The sequence below is a fragment of the Vidua chalybeata genome, chromosome 1 (assembly GCF_026979565.1).
Source record: "Vidua chalybeata isolate OUT-0048 chromosome 1, bVidCha1 merged haplotype, whole genome shotgun sequence".
NCBI lineage: Eukaryota > Metazoa > Chordata > Aves > Passeriformes > Viduidae > Vidua > Vidua chalybeata.
The window spans coordinates 2,697,894-2,715,945 of NC_071530.1; the positions used below are offsets into that span (position 1 = coordinate 2,697,894).

At 46.9% G+C, this 18,052-nt stretch overlaps 1 protein-coding gene across 1 annotated transcript in view; it reads left to right on the plus strand.

The window, feature by feature from the left end:
• LOC128796984 (obscurin-like) overlaps positions 1-18,052 on the plus strand; it is a 170,825-nt gene that overhangs the window by 145,678 nt on the left and 7,095 nt on the right. The window contains exons 92-109 of the mRNA XM_053959121.1: positions 1,188-1,311; positions 1,642-1,775; positions 2,116-2,228; positions 3,916-4,084; positions 4,603-4,684; positions 5,805-6,005; positions 6,532-6,592; positions 7,211-7,288; positions 7,436-7,608; positions 8,152-8,178; positions 8,473-8,625; positions 9,339-9,384; positions 9,815-9,892; positions 10,759-14,341; positions 14,910-15,032; positions 15,999-16,109; positions 16,227-16,394; positions 16,906-17,028. Of these exons, the coding sequence (XP_053815096.1) occupies positions 1,188-1,311; positions 1,642-1,775; positions 2,116-2,228; positions 3,916-4,084; positions 4,603-4,684; positions 5,805-6,005; positions 6,532-6,592; positions 7,211-7,288; positions 7,436-7,608; positions 8,152-8,178; positions 8,473-8,625; positions 9,339-9,384; positions 9,815-9,892; positions 10,759-14,341; positions 14,910-15,032; positions 15,999-16,109; positions 16,227-16,394; positions 16,906-17,028 (5,547 nt within the window). The remainder of the gene's footprint in view (positions 1-1,187; positions 1,312-1,641; positions 1,776-2,115; positions 2,229-3,915; positions 4,085-4,602; positions 4,685-5,804; positions 6,006-6,531; positions 6,593-7,210; positions 7,289-7,435; positions 7,609-8,151; positions 8,179-8,472; positions 8,626-9,338; positions 9,385-9,814; positions 9,893-10,758; positions 14,342-14,909; positions 15,033-15,998; positions 16,110-16,226; positions 16,395-16,905; positions 17,029-18,052) is intronic.

Here is an 18,052-nt window from a genome sequence, read left to right on the forward strand (position 1 = left end):
GTTTCATCAAGCCCCAGATGCCAAACCTTGTTCTGGTGTAAATCAGAGCTGTACAAGGATATTTTCCAGTGGAGGTGCAGCAATGCTGATGCTAAAACATCACCAGGTCCTCTGTAAGAGTCCATATTACTTCCATATCAACCATATGGTCAGCCAGGACCTGCTTTGACCACCAGCTGACGTGGATGTGAGCTCACTCATGTCCCTGACGCTGTCTGTGATCACAGCAGTGAGTCAGGAACTGTTCTAATGCAAAGCTGAATGGAAGAATTCATATGGACAAAGCTAACACTGGGTTATTCCCTGGAATGCATTTCAGGAGTGGACCTGGCAGTGCTGGGCTATGGCTAGACTTGTTTGTAAGGGTCTTTTGCAACCTGGATGCTTCTGTGATTCCATGACTTCCTCACAGCCATGAGCCTGTGGCAGGCACATCCTTCTCTCTCTCGGGATTTTTTCATAGAGGTGCACAGAGAGAAGAAAGAAAAAACAATTTATGTTTCTGCTCCTTGCTTTTCCCATGTGGGATGTTTTTGGAGAATTGTTTACCTGGGGTGATTTCTTGGTTGGATTCTGGTGAGGATTGTTTGAGCCTGATGGCCAATCCAACCCACCTGTGGCTGGACTCAGAGAGGGTCACGAGTTGTGGGTTAGCGAGATATGGGAGTTAGAAAAGTAGGTTTGTAGTTTTAGTATCTCCTTTAAATAGTATATTAATGTATTATAGCATAGTTATAATAAAGAAATCATTCAGCCTTCTGAACTGGAGTCAGACATCAGCATTTCTTCCCACCAGGTTCACCTGCATTTACGATAATGAGCTGGAAACCAAACACGGTTAAATTCTCTCCTACAAAGGCTGTGTGAACCCACACGATCCTTCCAGCTGACCCATACTTCCCTGTCCCTACCAACTGCCTTTCCCACCTTTGTCTGTGTGTATTTCCTTACAGAACAGTCAGTTTAGCCCAGTCAGCCAAGTGCCACCACGCTGGTGCTGTCCAACCCCTTTGCTTCGTGTGCTCTTTGCAAAAGTACCAAATTCTCCTCTAACCTTCAGTGGCTGCACCCAGCCGAGGTCAGGTGGGCTCAGCTCTGGCACCAGAGATGGCTCCAAAGGTTGGCTCTGGGTTTTGGGTGTGGCCTCATGGGGTGGCGTGTCTAACTTGCCCAATTTCTGCTGCCAGGCAAAGCACAGAGGCAGGTTCCAGCTGAAGAGCCAGGGGTGCCAAAGCCCAGCCCTGCTCCTTCCCGGGAAGAGGAGGCTGCTGGAGGGGAAAGCGCTCGGGAACGCACTGTTCCCATCGACAGGTAAATACCCACCTCCATACATCCAGGATATCCATGTGGATTTCTGACTCTGGTGCAAGAAAAGCAAGTCCTCTGTGGTGGACTCAAACAGTTTCTTGTAGGTTTGTCGTTGTTTTCAGAATCCTGGTGACAATGCTTTGTCAAAGAAGGGCAAAAAAAGGTTGGAGAGAAATTAATCCCTCCCCCCCCCACCCAAACCAAAATTATTCCTGTATTAATTTTAAGCAAATAACTCTTTGTCTGCTGGTTAAACAGATCAATGGCAGGGTATAATCCTGCACTTCTTGTATGTGCCTATGCCATGATCTTTTCTCTTGGGTTTCTTGATAGAACATCCCCAGATGCAGGGGCAGGAGGCTGGTACAGGAGAGAAGGAGACGTGGTCTGGGACGTGCACAGTGAAGTTTATATCGAGACCACAGAAAGAACTCGTGTCTATAAGACTGAGGAGAAGACTCCAACAAGTAAGACCAAACCCTGTTTCCCTTTCCCAATCCCATGATTCTCACTGCCTTCTCTTTTGGTAAAAAACTCCTGACTGTTTTAGTATTCCAAATTTTTGAGTGGTAACTGTTTATTAAACAAAAAGTAATAGGTAAGTGTGAAGATAAGAAGCCTAAAAGTAATGTCAGCATGAAGAACCCCAAATATATTGCTGTTGTACCTCTTGATTTGACTTTAAACTGTCGTTACATCCTATATGGCCTGTCCTATAAATCCCATTGAGTAACTCCAACTCTGTCAGCGCGCTGGGAATGAAGTTTCAGTTTCATTTCCATGCAGCAAATGCTCTTTTCTCACCAGGTCCTCCCTACATGCAAGTGACAATAGAGGACGTGCAGGTGAACTCTGGGGAACGTGCCAAATTCCAGGCAGTCATTGAAGGAACCCCTCAGCCCACAGTTTTGTGGTTCAAGGTGAGTGCAGACTCTTCTCTGGCTGAGAGTGAGGACCATAGGAGGGACTGTAGTGCACAATTCCACAGGAATTTTGTCTGCCCTTTCCTCCCTCACCTCTCACACGGACTCTGGATCATGTCTGCAGAGTTGTGGGACCAGCTGTTCTCACTGAACCACCACCTGTGCATCCCACCCTGTGCTGTCACCGTGTCCCCCTGCAGAGAGGGCAACCAAGATGGTTTTGGGGACCAAAAAGAACAGGAAGAGAAATTGCTTCTACCTGAGTGCCACTGAGATGTGTGCTGCAGTCTGGGGGCAGGAATGGGACTGAGGGTTGAGTGGTTTATCCCAATTGTTAGTGTGACTTCCAGGCTCTGTTTCTTTCCTGCAACGACTTAGTAAAATCAATGTGAGTAAGGATAATGAATATTCTGTAGAAGGGAGAGAAATTATTTATTATTCCTTAGAATATTGTTGTCATATCTTGCTAGAGCCTCCCTTGCAGGCTGAAGAGCCCCAGTCTGCTGTCAATTCTCATCTGGAAGCTCTTACAGAAGACACTGATGATGATGCACCAAATAGTGCCACACCATGGGCAAACCAAGCATTTATCAAATGATGCTTTGTGTCTTATCCGTCATTTCTTCCCTAATAATTTCTAGTATCTGGCACCTTTAGCTCCCACCAAGTGCTGGGCTGGTGCTGCTGTGGAGTGATTTACTCTAACTTAAATTTTTGCTACAGTTTTATAAGGAAAACTTCAGAAACAGAGATTTAAGTGGGAAAACGGGATTGCATCACTTCATATTTGTGGTATCATGTACACATATGTACATATTGTATTATATATTTTCATCTTGCATTTTACTGTCATAGGGACCTTTTACAAATGCTCACAGTCTGCTCTGTGTCACACACACTCCATCCTGCCCCTTTCTTCATAGCATTTATGAAAAAACAGAATCACAGAACCATTAAGGTTGGAAAGACCTCCAAGATCACCGAGTCCGGCCTCTGACAGACCACACCTTGTCAACCAGACCCACATGCAGTTGTTTCTTGATCACTTCCAGGGATGGTGACTCCACCACTCTCCTGGGCAGCATTTTCTCTGTGAGGTTTGCTCACATAAATAGGCTGTGTTATAGCTCTGCTCCCACATTTGCTTCTTGAAATGATGCCTTGTGAAGGCTGACCTAGAACAGAGACTGGACAGAGCTAAAGAATAAAGCAGGGATTTATTCAAAGGATCTCCTCCATGGATCCACCTTGGGCAGCACCAGAGCCCAGCCAGGGCTGCACCCAAGATCAACCAAAATGGTCCCAAAATGCACGAGCGCTCCCGGGGGCTCTCACTGGGATCAGCTCTGCTCCATTTGCACCTTGCAGTTCATTGTCCCATTCCAGCTTTAGCCCATGCACTCCCATCCTGCTTGTTTTTCTCTCTCCAGCCCACGCTGTTTGTGCTCCTGGGCCTGAGATTTGGATCATTTGTCCTTGGTGCCCAGCTGGAGCAGGAATTGTTTTGTCTCCCTGCTCTGTGCACAGAGCTCAGCATCCCCTGATGTGAAGCCCAGACCCACACACTAAAGCAGCACAGAATGTGAAAATATAACAGCTCAAACCTGAGGCATCAGAGGAGTGGAAACATCTGTTTTTTCCATCTTGGCTTTTCCAGTGCCAAAATGTCATTTCCTTCCCTCAGGGCACTTCACTGCTGACAGACAGCGACAGGGTCCATCAGGGGAAGGAAGGAACAACGTATTTCTTGGTTGTGGACAATGCTGCCTTGGAAGATGGTGGTGTTTATACCTGCGTTGCCAAAAATGCAGGAGGGGAGGTTTTGTGCAAAGCAGAGCTCGTCGTACGTGAAGGTAATGCCACCCTCTCACCTGTGAGGGCAATGCCACCCCCTCAGCTGCAGGAGTTGCTTCCACTGCCATAGCAATGAGTAATTTGTTGCAGTGATGTTCTGGTACCTGTATGGAATGCGTTCTGTATTCCTGTGTGGCATTTATATATGGCCCGTGTGGCAGGATCCAGGATAAAATCAAATCACAGAATCCCAGAATGGTTTTGGTTGGAAAGAACCTTAAAGATCCACTAATTCCAGCCCCCTGCCATGGGCAGGGATACCTTCTACTATCCCAAGTTCCTCCAAACCCCATCCAACCTGGCCCTGAACACTTCCAGGGATGGGGCAGCCACTCCTCTGGGCAACCCCAAAGTTCATTTTGACACATTCTTTTTATGAAACCACTCCACTTAATTCTCCTTAGAAGTTTATAACACCCCTCTAATTTTTTCCTGCCTTAAATTGTCCTGCACATTTCGCACTATTGGCAAGGCATTGTTGTCTGAATATTTGCCCTTTTGTTTTTCATTTCCAAAGCTAAGAAAGACCAAGAAGGAAAGAAAGTGGCCACCAGGAGAAAGCTCCACTCCCATTATGAGGTTAAGCAGGAGATTGGAAGGTAAATGAATTTTCCAGCTCTACAGCATCACTGCCAGGGAATATCTCATTGCCCATCTGAGCTGCTGAGGCAGAGGTGGGTCCTGAAAAGTCTGAAAAGGTGCAAGTAAAGGCAGAAGTTGGAGGTCACTCCAAGGTGTGCTGGGGCAGCTCCAAGCAGAAAAAGCATCCAAAGGCTCACAGATAAATGGCTGGATGTGGCTTCTTGACAATGGGAGCATCCCAAGCCCGTCACATCGGGTCTGTCCAAGGGATGCAGGAGCACCAGCATGAGCCTGCATCAACTGCAACAGCTTTTCCCTTGATGGGAACTGTGGATGTCTCGGGGTTCAGAAGGTCGAGGTGACCCCAAGATCATAAAAGTCCTTGTTCCCCAGCCCGACGCAGCCAAAGGAGTCTGGAATGCGTCCGATTGCGCTTTCAAGGTTGTTTATTTCTCCTTATCTATAACTTTCTTTCTCTGACCTGCCCAGCTCTGCCTAGCAAGGAGGCCATGGCATTCTGCCCCTGAGCCTCGGGCAGCTCCCACCTTATATACTCAAAACTGCGTGTCTGTGTTTACAAATTATTACCAATCCCTATCACCCATGTTAGACTGTGAATCTCTGCCTTGAACCAATAGAAAAGTGTCACCATCACACCAAGACATGGAGGGCAAGAAGAAGGAACAGAAGGCTAGGACACGCCCAATTCCCTCCATCTTGACCCCCTGAATTATATTCTAAAAACCCCAAATTTCTACTTTTCCACCCTGTGTTAGTTCAAATATCACACTACTCAAACCCCTGTGGCTTGTAATTCCTCACACAGAGTTGGCAGTTTTTTCCACGGGCTAAAATCGAAGCCACAGGTGTTTTTGACTTCATGCCAGGGTCCCCGAGCCCCCTGCCAGGGTCTCGAGACAGCCAGGGCAGCCAGAGGGATGTCCTGGACTCCGGCAGGGAACACGTTGCTTCCCTTTGGAGACAGCCGGGAGAGGGCAACAGCACCTCACACACAGCAGAAAGAGCTTCTCGTGCTGGAGAACTGAAGCACCGAGCAGCAGGGAGCTGGCAAAGGCCAGGGTGGGGGAAAATCTCTGCCCAAGTCTGATCAGGGCTTGTCCTTTGATTCCTGCACAGGGGCTGCTTCAGCTTTGTGAAACGGGTGGTGCACAAAGGGAACAGGGTGTCCTGTGCTGCCAAATTCATCCCTCTGCGGAGCAAAACCAAGTCTCGAGCTCATCAGGAGAGGGATATTCTTGCCTCTCTGTCCCACGACAGAATTACCAGGCTCCTGGATGAGTTTGAAACACGAAAAACGCTGATTTTGATTCTGGAGTTGTATCCTTTTCTGTGCAGTTTTCTGAAGAGGCTAGGAAGTACTGGGTATTATTATTTATTAAATATCTAAGTAATTCTTTTTTTTGTTTTGTTTTTCCTGAGAGAAAAGGACACACGCAATTCTTCTCTGCACTGCAGGACAGCACAGCTCTGTGAGAGCCCCACTGCAGTCCTCAGCTTCTGCTGGGTGAGAAAAATTAGACTTGTATATACAAGTGTGAATGAGTCGTTAAGCACCAAAATAATTTCCTGACACGTCTGGAAAGTATGAGCTCTGTTTCTGTGAGATCCAGTCCAGGTGAGCATGAGGGAAATGCAGAACAGAAACCCCGAAATCAACAGGCAGATTTTAGCAGAAGTGATACCGGGTTTAGACCAGCCCAGTCTCTGCTGCAGCGGAGACTTTAATGATGATCCCATTGCCTGAGATCACCTCCTGAATTCTGCTGTTGGCTGGATGGAGGAGGTGCCAGAGTCAAAATGAGCTTTTCCATGTGGTTCTGTTGTCCCTTAATGCCACTGCCAGGTGCTCCAACGAAGAGCTCCTGGACCGTTTATTCAAGAAGAGCGTGGTCACTGAAGCTGAGGTAATTTCTCATTTGAAAGCCCAGAGCTGGTTCTTTCTGCATTTTCCTTTTGGAATATGAGAAATGTCTTTGAACCAGTGTTATTCTATCAGAGCAGAATCAGCCTTTACCATGTGCTCCTAGCAACTTTCATTGCTAGTTGGGTTTCTTTGGGGAATAACTACAATCAGCCAGGGGGTTTGACCACCAGGATTGCATTCAACCTAAAAAAAGAGATTATATTTGCTCTCTTGCCATAATTTCCTTGCTATCTCTCATCTGGAGCCCCTATCTCCACTTACTTAATACCACTTTATCCCCTTGCAACTGTATTCTATCTACTCCCTTTCTGTCTTTAATGAAAAGCTGAAATTATGGTTTCTAAGGGATTTTTTTTATATCCTTGGTGCTAAAAGTTCAAAATGTTTCACATCTCCCATCTAGTAGCTAGGTGTCCAATATTTATTGGTAAAATCAATTTTTTTTGATAAATTTTCAGAGGGAAACATCATAGAATGGTTTGGATTGGGAGGGACCTTTAAAGATCAAATCTTGGTGAAAACAGGGACTCTCCTATTTGTTCTCCCTGATTAATAATTGTTTATTTATTAATTGTTTAATAATGGACTCAATTCTCAGGTCAAACTGTACATCAAGCAAATTTTGGAAGGAATCAAATACCTTCATGACAACAACATCCTTCATTTGGACATCAAGGTAATGAACAATGACCAGTCTGGCTTTTCCCAGCCTCGTGCTGGCCAGTGATTGGGTGTTCTCTCACTCTTACAACGGAAAATACTCCCTGCTCTCAAGAAAAATTCCCCTATTTAGTTTTTTTTTTTTTTTTTTTTCATTCAACAGCCACTGAATATCCTCATGGTTTATCCTGAGAGGGAAGACCTGAAGATCTGTGACTTTGGATTTGCCCAGAGGATCACACCCGTGCAGCCTCAGTACAGCAAATACGGCTCTCCAGAGTTTGTTGCCCCAGAAATTGTTTCCCAGTCACCAGTGTCAAAAGCAACTGATATCTGGTAATCTCTCATTTTCCCAAACAGCTTTTCCAGGCCCTCGATGGCCTGAATTTCCATTAGATGTTAATTAGTAAATGGAGCAGTGATAATAACACAGGAAACCAAAAGCGAACGCTGACAATCCAAAAGCCATCAAGGCTCTTTAAAGCTCCTTCTGTCTAATTTTTTTTCAGCCATAATTGAACTCTGGCTGTTAATTAATGCAAAGGAGCATCTTGGAGGAGATGATCTCTATTCCAGGCAGCAACTAGAGGGAATGATCCTAAAGGGCTTTCTAGAAAAGGCAAAAGAAATTTTAAAAAAGAAGTATTTTGAGTCTTTTCCTCTATCTGCGCTTTAAAAATGAAGGATTGCTTGAGAACAATTTTTTAAAAATATTGAAGGGGAAAAATTAATGGAAAAAAAATCTTTTGGGATTTATTATTCTTGAAAGATGAGGAGAAGGTGATCTTGCTGTTGCAGGGTGTGTAGTGGCAGGAAGAGGGGCTTGAGAAGGATGGAAAAATAGTGACAAAAATGACATTTGTGTTCCTCTCTCCTCAGGGCTGTCGGAGTCATCACGTATTTAAGGTAAATAAATCTTGGACATGCTCCCTCAACAACCCTTTGTCCATCAGAACCCTCCAGTACTTTCAAGTGAGGGGTTTGAGTGGAGCATTCAGTCCTTCCATAATAAGGACAATTTATTTTGTGGTTTCCTCATTTCCTGGTTGCTCCTCATGAATGTTGCAAGTCCCAGGCATGGAGTATTTAAAAAAGTATTTTAAAGTATTTAAGAAACCCATGTAAGCATTTGTGCTTCTATCATTTGAACAGAAAATCTAAAACCTGTCTCCTTTCGTTTTATGGTGTTCAATAAATAAGCCTCACGTGCCAGTCTCCATTTGCTGGGGAGAACGACAGGAAAACTCTCCTAAATATCCAGAACGGGGAAATTTCATGGACCATTCCTGATGTTGTTCACTTGAGTGAAGATGCAAAGGACTTCATGAGGGGGATCCTGCAGCAGCACCCCAAGTGAGTGCCCCCCTGTGCTTCCCTCTGTGCAGAGCTGTTGGTGTCTCAGCAGGCAGATCCCAGCTCATCATTTGGTTTGAAAAGCTGAAAGTTGAGTGAGATGTGCTGCATTTTTCCCTAATTCTTCCTTATTATTCCCCATTACCCAACCCACAACTCGGATATTTGCCAAATTGGCCTCTCTCTGGTGTGGTGATGTCCTTGCTCCCTGCCTCCTCCAGGCTGAGGAGTTTCTGGAATGACACAGACGAGTGGGAAGAGCACGGACTGGTACGGAGGGAATTAAATAAGATTGACCACATTCATTAAGCAATTTCAAGCACAAAAGTTGGCTTGAAGGCATATTTACAGACATCTGATTTTCATTTAATTCCCACTCTTTCTGCCTGCTGCCAAAGCTATTTTCACTCTGGCAACCTAAAGAGGCAAAGTCACTCCCAGAGCTGCTCTGGACACCCTTGAGACCCTGCAGAGAGCCATGAGCATCTGTAGGGAGTGTCAGACAGAAAAAGGAGGATGTTTTCCCCTCAGGGGAAGGAAACCTTGAGTTGGAAGCTGCTGCTGTCTTTTTTGCTTCTCTGCTCCAAATCAGCATCCCAAGGACAGAGCTCTGAGTGTACGTGGGTGTCTGCATGCAGCAGCACCTTCAGGAAGATCAATCATTGCTGTTGGAGGTGATTTCCTACTAAAATGTCAATCTCTTCTCTTACCAGATCCAGGCCAAGTGCTTTGGACTGTCTTTCCCACAAATGGTTCATGGTAAGTTTGTCCTGGACCTTTATTAGACAATTTTCCCTAATATCCAGTCTAAACCTCCCTGATGCAACCTGAGGCCATTCCCTCTTGTTCCATCATGTCAGTACAGAAAGGAAACTGGCCTTGCAGACCAAAGTTTATATTCCAAAGCCTTAAATCACTAAGGAAAACAGTCAAAAATTGCCAACAGCAAAAAGGATTTAATGACAGGTATTGAACAGGTCTTGATTTAATCACTGAAAAGCTGATTTTGTCTGCAATTTAACTATGAAAGGACTGCAGCATTTGATCTGCTGTAACTTTCCTAAATTAAACAACTGTGTAAAGAGAGAATTCTTAAAAAAAAAAAATACCAAAAAAAACCACAGAAACGCCTCAAGAAATGAAACCAGGATTTTTTAACCAATGGTTTTCTTCTCATTCCACCTGGCAGCACAATGTCCCTCTTGAAGCAGCTCATTTCATTAATACCAAACAGCTCAAATTCATTGTGGCTCGGAGCAAGTGGCAGGTGAGTTGCCCCTAATCTGTGTTGATTCTGTTTAGGTATATCTATTTTTAATTGCTGAATAATTTAATATTATAACTGATGATTTAACATCTGAATCTTTGAAAATCTTTTGGGCTAGGACAGCGAGCACAGCAGAGATCTGAGCATGGCTGGGAGTTGGGAAAAAGCCCAGGATGTGTCAGGAATTAATAATCTAGGCTTTTACTGCCTGGAACACATGAAGGTGCCTGTAAGACACAAGGTTGTGTCTAAGTCAGGTGCCCTCAGCTGCCTTTGCAATCAGAGCTGAATTACAGACAGGTGCCAAGAAAATGCCTCTTTTCCTGAAGTTCTCTCAAATAATTGGATTGATTCCCTTCTGAACATGCCAGTTTCTCTCCGCTGGCTTGAAGGAGAGGCCCAGCTTCAGCTGAGATGCCCCACATGGCAGAATTTAGAGCAGAGGGATCCCATCTCCTACACTTGGTAGGTCTTCTGCTGGTCTAAGTCGCTGTAGGTTGTATTGCAGTCAAAGGGTTTAAATCCATTTATTCCACCAAGTTTTCTCTGATGTTTTCCATCAAAAACTCCTTTCCATCTGCTTTGAGTGGCCAGATTGACTCTGGAAATCTCAAGAAGAGTCCTGTTTCCTCCCAGTCACCAAAGCAAGTGTGTTCCCTGAAGCCAATTTAATTTCATGACAGTGAATGAGGGAAGAGGAAGATTTGGAGAGAAAATGAGGCCTGGATTGGTGACACTTGCAGAGGGTGGCAGTGTCTCATCAGACTCATGGGTGTGGCATTTAGGGGTGCAGGAGTTCATTTTGGTGAACCATACCCTGACCATGTTCCCATCTCCTTTGTGCTGTGTCATGTTTTCCTTCTCAGCGCTCCCTGATGTGCTACAAATCCATCCTGGTGATGAGGTCCATCCCAGAAATCCTGGAAAGGACCCACGACAACAGCTCCCTGGCCATCTCCCGACACCTCATTGAGGAGAGCACTTCATCCAGCACCAGCGGCTCCTCTTCGGACAACGAGAACTCCAGTTTCCCCAAAAAGAGGCACTTTGGCTCCACCCCCGACCTGCACTTGCCCGTATTTGATGCCCCGAGCCATCCCGAGCCTCTGAAACGTGCAGGTGAACGGGAGCACTCCAAAAGCTCCATCCCTCCAGTAAAACCCATGAGGAGGAAATATGCTTCGATGAAGGCTGAGGTGGGGGACAAATCACCCACAGACAGCAAAGAGCTCATGGCGAGTATCTTACAGGAGAAAGAGGAGAGGCTCCTTCCCAGCCTTCGGGGAGAGCCATCCCAAAAAAGTGGTGCTGCTGAGCCTTCGTCCCTGAGGGCTTCCACAGAAAGCACATCACTTGTGCATCAGAAAGAAAAGCCAGGCACACCTTCATCTGAAAAGGACAGAGGTGAAGAGGCAGGGGAAGGGACAGAAAAGCCATCTGCCTGTGTTCCCAGGCAGAGCGTCATTAAAAGCACCTTCTACAGCCAAGCAACTGAGCTGCCCGCGAGGCCGCCTTCGTCACCAGGCAGGGACTTCAGAAGGCACCTGGACAGAGCCAGAAGGACTTTCCGGAAGGCTGGGTATTCAAAGGTGCCCCTCAGTGGCCTCCGTGAACCCCTCCTTGAGCAGTTTGAGCTGGAAGAAGAGGAAGAAGAAGAAGGAGGAGACGATCGCAAAGAAAGTCTGCTGGGATCCTTGACCAAATCCGCGTCGTTTGACACTGCCAGGAAGCCACCACACCCTGCCATTGCTGGTGCCAGCCGCAGCCGTTCCCTGGATGACTACAGGCTGAGAGCCTCCAGATCCTTGAGGGAACAAGATATTTTGGAGGAGGACTGTGATGTATTGTCCCAGGAAAGCTGCCCTGAAGGCAGTGATCACTGCGACATTTCCGCAGGGCCTGGCAAGGGATGTTCTGCAGGAACAGCAGAGCAAAGGGACATCAGGAGAGCCAGCAAGGATTGCCCAGGAGAGAAACCCTCTCCTTCCACACACTGTGAGGGGAATGGGTGCCCACCTGCTCTTATACAACAGGTAGAGGGACTTCCAGTGTCACCTCAGAGGAGTGAGAATAGGAAGCGTTTACTGAAGAAGTCAAAAGCCACTGAGATTGAGGAGGACGTTGAATGTTTGGAAGGCAAAAGCCCCATTCCAACTGCCCAGTGCTCAGATGTAACAGCACCATCAGCTCCAAAACGTGAGAGCACGGAGGGTAAATCTGCTCCTGGCTGTGCCTCTGACTCTGCTTTTCAGGAGGGCAAAGAGTCCATTTCAACCCTCACACAGTCAGAGACCACCCCAACATCATCTCCTCCGAGTAAGGGAGGCGTGTGTCTGCCCCAGGAGTCTGCTCCCACTAACACCCACCCAGATCTAACAGGTGGAAGCTTGCTTATCAAAAGGACAGCCCCAGCCCCACCTTGGAAAGACAAAAGGCAGAAACATTCAGATGAAAAAGCTTCTGCTCATGGCACTGCTGAATCTGAACTCATCGAGCATGAGAGCTCTGCTGTTCCAACAGAACAAACAGAAACTGATTCACTTCCAGTATGTAAAGACAAAAGTGGGGAAATTCCTGGGAAAAGTGTTCCAGCAGCAAGTGTCATGCTGGGCAAACAGCCAGGTACCCCCACAGCTGGTGAAGGTGTTCCTCAGAAGCTGAAGATCCATAAAGATGTGACATCTGCTGTCCTGGAAGATGCAGAAGCAGCTGTTACAGGAATCACTCCACCATCAGCCCACGGTGATGAAAGCCAAGCACACAAGAAGGCTCCTGTTCACTTAGACACAGCATCAGCTGTCCTGAAGGGAGAGCAGCTCGCTGTCCCCAAAATCCCACCAGCAGGATCAGTGCCAGCTCTGGTCTCCGCTGGAGCACAGCAGGCTCTCAGCAAGGAGAAACTTGCTGCTCTGAGGGGTAAAAGCTCAGCTGTCACAGGAGTTGTTTCCAGTTTGGCCCATGAAGGAGCTGAACCCCAGAAAGTTCCTGAAGGACATGGCTCAGAGCCTGCTGCTCTGGAGAGCAGACACCCAGCCAGAGCTGTGTCCCCCCAAAGCACTGTCCTCCCTCAGGTCTGGGAGGGTGAAAATCAAGAACATCCAGAGGTGTCAGTTCACAGGGAGATGAGACCTGTTGTGACAGCAAGTGGAAGCCAAGCAGCTGGACAAGTTCTGGCTGCTCCTTTCCCCAAGGCTGGACACGGAGTGCTTGAGCAGCACAGGGCTGGGATTTCGGATGGTCTGGAGAGTGGCAGTTCAGGTGCATTAACTGCTTCACAACCAGAAGTTGCTCCAGCTTCAGCCTATGAACTGGAATATGAGGAATATCCAGAGGTTTATGGCGAGGGTGGAGGCATTGCCTTAGAAAGTGGAAGATGTGATGCTGGCAAAGCCGTCCCACCGCTGCTCCGCAGGGGTCACAGTCAGGAGCTGTCACACCACAGATCTTCTTTTTACAGTGACGAGGAGTCTGCTGTGCTGGAGGGCTTAGTGGATGAGATGGTTTCCCTCTCTGAGGAGATGAATGTTTGGGCAGAGTCAGTTTCTGGAGAGAAGGGAAGCAGGAAGCACATTTCTCCTCACAGAGAGATGTTCTACAAAGGCAGCCAAGCACACGTGGACACCTCCTTCCCTTCTCTCCAACAGGGTGGAAGAGGAGAAGTCGCTGAGCAGGATGACCTTGCAGAACCCTGCCTTGCTGTGAGTGAGGAGCCAGGAGTCCTGGAAGAGCAGGGAGCACAGACAGTTCCTCATGAATGTGAGCACCTGGAGGACTTGGCATTTGAGACCTCCCCTTCCAGCCCAGAGAGTGTTTCCTCCACAGAGAGCTTGGACACTGCAAGAAGACCCATCCACGTGCCAGTGATCAAGGACACTGGCAAACACCCAGAAGTGTCTCTGGTGAAAATCAAGGACCTGTCAGATGAAACACCCAGCCCTGGCAGCGGGCCCCAAAAATTTGACATCTCGGAAGTGGAGCCTGCCTATTTGAATTTCTCGGATTTGTACGACATCGTCTATTTTCCGTTTGAGTTTCTGAGCTATAAGAAGCCTTCGCCCAAACCAGTTCCTAGACGGTTTATGTTTCTTGGTGAAAGGGCAAGGTCCCCTCCTGCAGGACACCTCCATAAGGATAAAAGACTGTGCATCAGGGAACAGGAAGACAAGAACAGGAAGAACCGTTTGGAAATATCTGAGGATTCAAAGGTAGCTAACTTATTAGCCATGGGGAAAGGGGCAGAGAGCCATAAAGAATTGTATAGCTCCCAAAAGGACTCCAGTGGGAAGCAGAAAAGCTCCTCCCACACCAAGCCTGGACTCTTTAAGCCGTATGCAAGGTCTCATTCAGTGGAGCAGTCAGTGGAGCAGAGTCTGAAGAAGAAAGTAAAAGCTTCTGTTGCCCATATTTCAAGAATCCTAAAAGGAAAGACATCTCCTGAGCCAGAGGAAGGTAATTTTTTCCCTCTGTTCCTTCACAGATTTGCTGCCATAACTGGGCTCTGCTACAGCTGCCCTTTTCTTTTTCCCCAGCATGTTTGAAGCAGTGGTTAGACTGGAATTGCAAATCTGGCCATGGCAGGCTCTGACATCAGTAGTCTCCACCATCATCTGGCTGGCTTCAGTGCAGAGTCAGCTGGGTTAACCCACTGATGGAAGGGGCTCAGATTCCCTGATTGAGGTTGCACAGAAGCAGATCAGGGCTGGGTGATGCTTTCCTTGCTGCAGTTGTCATCTGACCACGGCAAATCTCTCAGGTTAAAGTGACTGGGAGAAGCTGAAGTCACCCTGGTTACTGGACATGGGAATCTGTCCTTTCTTCTCTGCCATCCCTGGATATTCCCTGTTCTTCCAGGACACTGTTCTGTTTGCAGCAGCTGTCACTGACTTCCCTGTTAATCAAACTCTGATTAATAAGGGAACCTGTGACTATTCATGTGTGAAGGCAGAACTGTCACTACAAATAGATGGCACGGGGAGAAGGATGGCCTTGAATGACTTCTCATCCTTTCTCACAACAGAGTTTGGTGAGCTGGGAAGTGAGGCAGCAGAAAAGGAGCTGTTAATTGGGGCTGAAGGGTCTCTGAAGAGGAAATCAGCACTCCCTTCATTCAAGCTACCAAGCCTCATTCCAAAGGAGAAAGGTATTGCTGTGCCAGGAGTCATTGGTTTGTTTTACCCTCAGAGGGTGATTCAGGAAAGAATTGCTTTTTCCCTGACAAGTTTCCCCTTGGCTCCATCAGGAGCATTTTCTGAGGTCATGTTACTGTCCCAGCATTCAGCAGAGCCCAGACAAACACTGGGAAGGGCAGCTGTGGCAGGCTGGCAGCCCTTGGCCACTGTGGAGAAAATCCCTGGAGAAACACAGAAGAAAATATGAGTTCCCCCTTTCCCATGGAGATAGGAGCAGATTTGATGCTCTACAGGGTTTTTTTCTTCTTCAATATCCATCTTTCATGTCTCCTTCTCTCTTCTTGTGTTGTCTTGATCGCAGAATCATTTAGTTGGCAAAGACCTCTAAGTTTACTGAGTCCAGCCATTAACCCAGCACTGCCAAAGCCACCAGTAAACCGTGTTCCCAAGTACCACACATCTGGTAAATCCCTCCAGGGATGGTGACCCCCATTCCTTGATAACACTTTCCATGAAGATATTTTCCTTAATATCCAAACTAAACCTCCCTTGGGGCAACTGGAGGCCATTTCCTCTTGTCCTATTTGATTCCCCTCATCCTTGAAATTCCATAATTCGGTTTTGCCCCCACGTTTAGGTTCGGCCTGAGAAAAACCCTTGCTGTGACAGGGTCTCTCTCTGCTCTGAGCTGTTCTGCTGCTTTAGCTGTACCAGAGCTGGGCAATGCAGCTATTCCCCATGGATTTTCCAAGATCCATCTGGATCTGTCACACTCTCCCCATGGGTGAACAGGGTTCCTTCACCTGTGTGCTCTGTGCCCGGGCGATTCTCCAGACAGTGGTCAAAGGAATGAGACACCATGAACCAGAAAGGTTCTTGACCCCATTAAAAATGCTTTCTGATGTCCTGCAGGGATTTGTTTTCCAGGCAAAGCTCTCCAGGCCATTCTGAATGCCCACTTTCCCCCCTCTCTGCAGCCCCGTCGTTCGTTGAGGAGCTCATGGACCAGGCTGCGGCCGCCGGGCAGTGCGTGACGCTCTCGTGCCGGACGGCAGCTCACTCCTCCCTGCACATCAGCTGGTTCAGAGGTGACACTGCCATCCCTCCAGAGAGTCCCTGACCCCCGGGACAGGCCTGCAGCGAGAGCTTTGAACACCTTGGTATAATTTACAGCATGCTTATCTCTCCCATCTCCTGCTTTGCAGATGGGATTCCTGTCCAGAGCAGCAGCCGGATCCTCATCTCATCCACGCTCAAACACTTCCAGCTGTTAACCATTCTCTCTGTTAATGCTGAGGATTTTGGTATTTACACCTGTGTGGCCACAAATTCTCTGGGCTCAGCATCCACCTCTTGCGTCATAAGAAAAGCAGGTGAGAGAAAGAGTAGCTACAGAAATGGATATTTAAGTAATTTTGTCCCCAGAAATATAACCTATTATAACCTTAATCAATAATATATATATGACCTTAATAAATATATATAACCTTAATAAATATATGTAACCTTAATAAATATATATAACCTTAATAAATAATAATAAAACCTTAGAGGTGAGTATTCTGCACATAGGTGCAGAGGAAGATCTCTCCCTCGCTGTGGCCCACAGCCTGTGCATGGTTCATTCCCTCTTCTTCACTCTTTATTTTTTTCTCCTGGATTAAGAGCCACACCAAGACAAAATCTTAGTAGTGAGTTTAAATTAGGGATGGCAAAATTGCTGTTCCACTAGCTGTGTGTATATATATGTATACATAAAAAACATATGAATGTTTTTTATATATATTTAAATAATATCTGCAGCTGAGACATGCTGGGTGTAGAGTTTTTTATCACAGCAGTGCTGCTGTTAACACTCATGGAGTTTGTGCCTCCTCTCCACAGAGATTCCCCCCAGCCCTCCACCCCCTGACATCGTGGAGGTCTACAAGGATGGAGTGCAGGTGGTTTGGAAACCTGTGGAAACCAACACCCCTGTGCACTACACTGTCCAGTGCAAGACTGAAGGTAAAGTGCTGTCCTCATGCTTTGCAAGGAACATCTTGGTTTGTGTGATCTCTTCACCAGCTGGATATTTTATTGTTATTCAGAAACAGCCTGATTTAACTCCCCAGTTTAGAGTTAGGAATGGGATTCATACAGCTATCATTTAACCATCTAAAAGTTAGGGGTTGTGCTGGCTAAATCAACCTGGAATTTCCATATTCATACCAAGGCTTTGCTAAAGTGTCAATCAAAGAAGGCTGTGTGGAAGACACAACCAAAAAGTGAGCAGCTACAGGAGAAAATGCCTGGTGTGATATGCAGCTCTGAGTAATCTGACAAAATTAGACACTAATGAAACAACATCATCCCAGGCTCAGGCTTTCTGTACAGTCTTGGAGAAAGATGATTTATCAAACAGGCAATTTATCCTCTGCTGGACAGCTGTGCTTTCTTTTTCCATTGACTATGGAGGCAGCTTGGGGCAAAGAGCCAGGACAAGATAACCAAAGTTTGACAAAACTGCATCACCCCTTTGATATTCTCTTTTGAGGCTTGGTCCAGAGGCTGATGGAAGTCAGTGGATCATTTAATCATGGAATGGTTTGGGTTGGAAGGCACCTTAAAAACCACCTAATTCCAGCCCTCCTGCCATGGCAGGGACACCTTCCACTGTCCCAGGCTGCTCCAAGCCCCATCCAACCTGGCCTTGGGCACTTCCAGGGATCCAGGGGCAGCCACAGCTGCTCTGGGCACCCTGTGCCAGGGCCTCAACACCCTCTGAATAATAAATTCTTCCTGACATCTAATCCAAGTCTCTCACAGTTTAAAGCCGTTCCCACTCATCCTTGTCACTATCTGCCCTTGTCAAAAGTGAATGTTTTCCTGTTTAGTTACAAAAGCTTTGTATCAAATCCCCAAGGCTGTTCTGCCTCTCTTGGGATGGATTTGCTGTTGTTATTATGAGTGTGATGTCTGATAGCAATTCCTGCTGCAGCCACACAAACACAGCCTGGATTCAGCTGCTCCATGTGTTCCTTCACTTAAT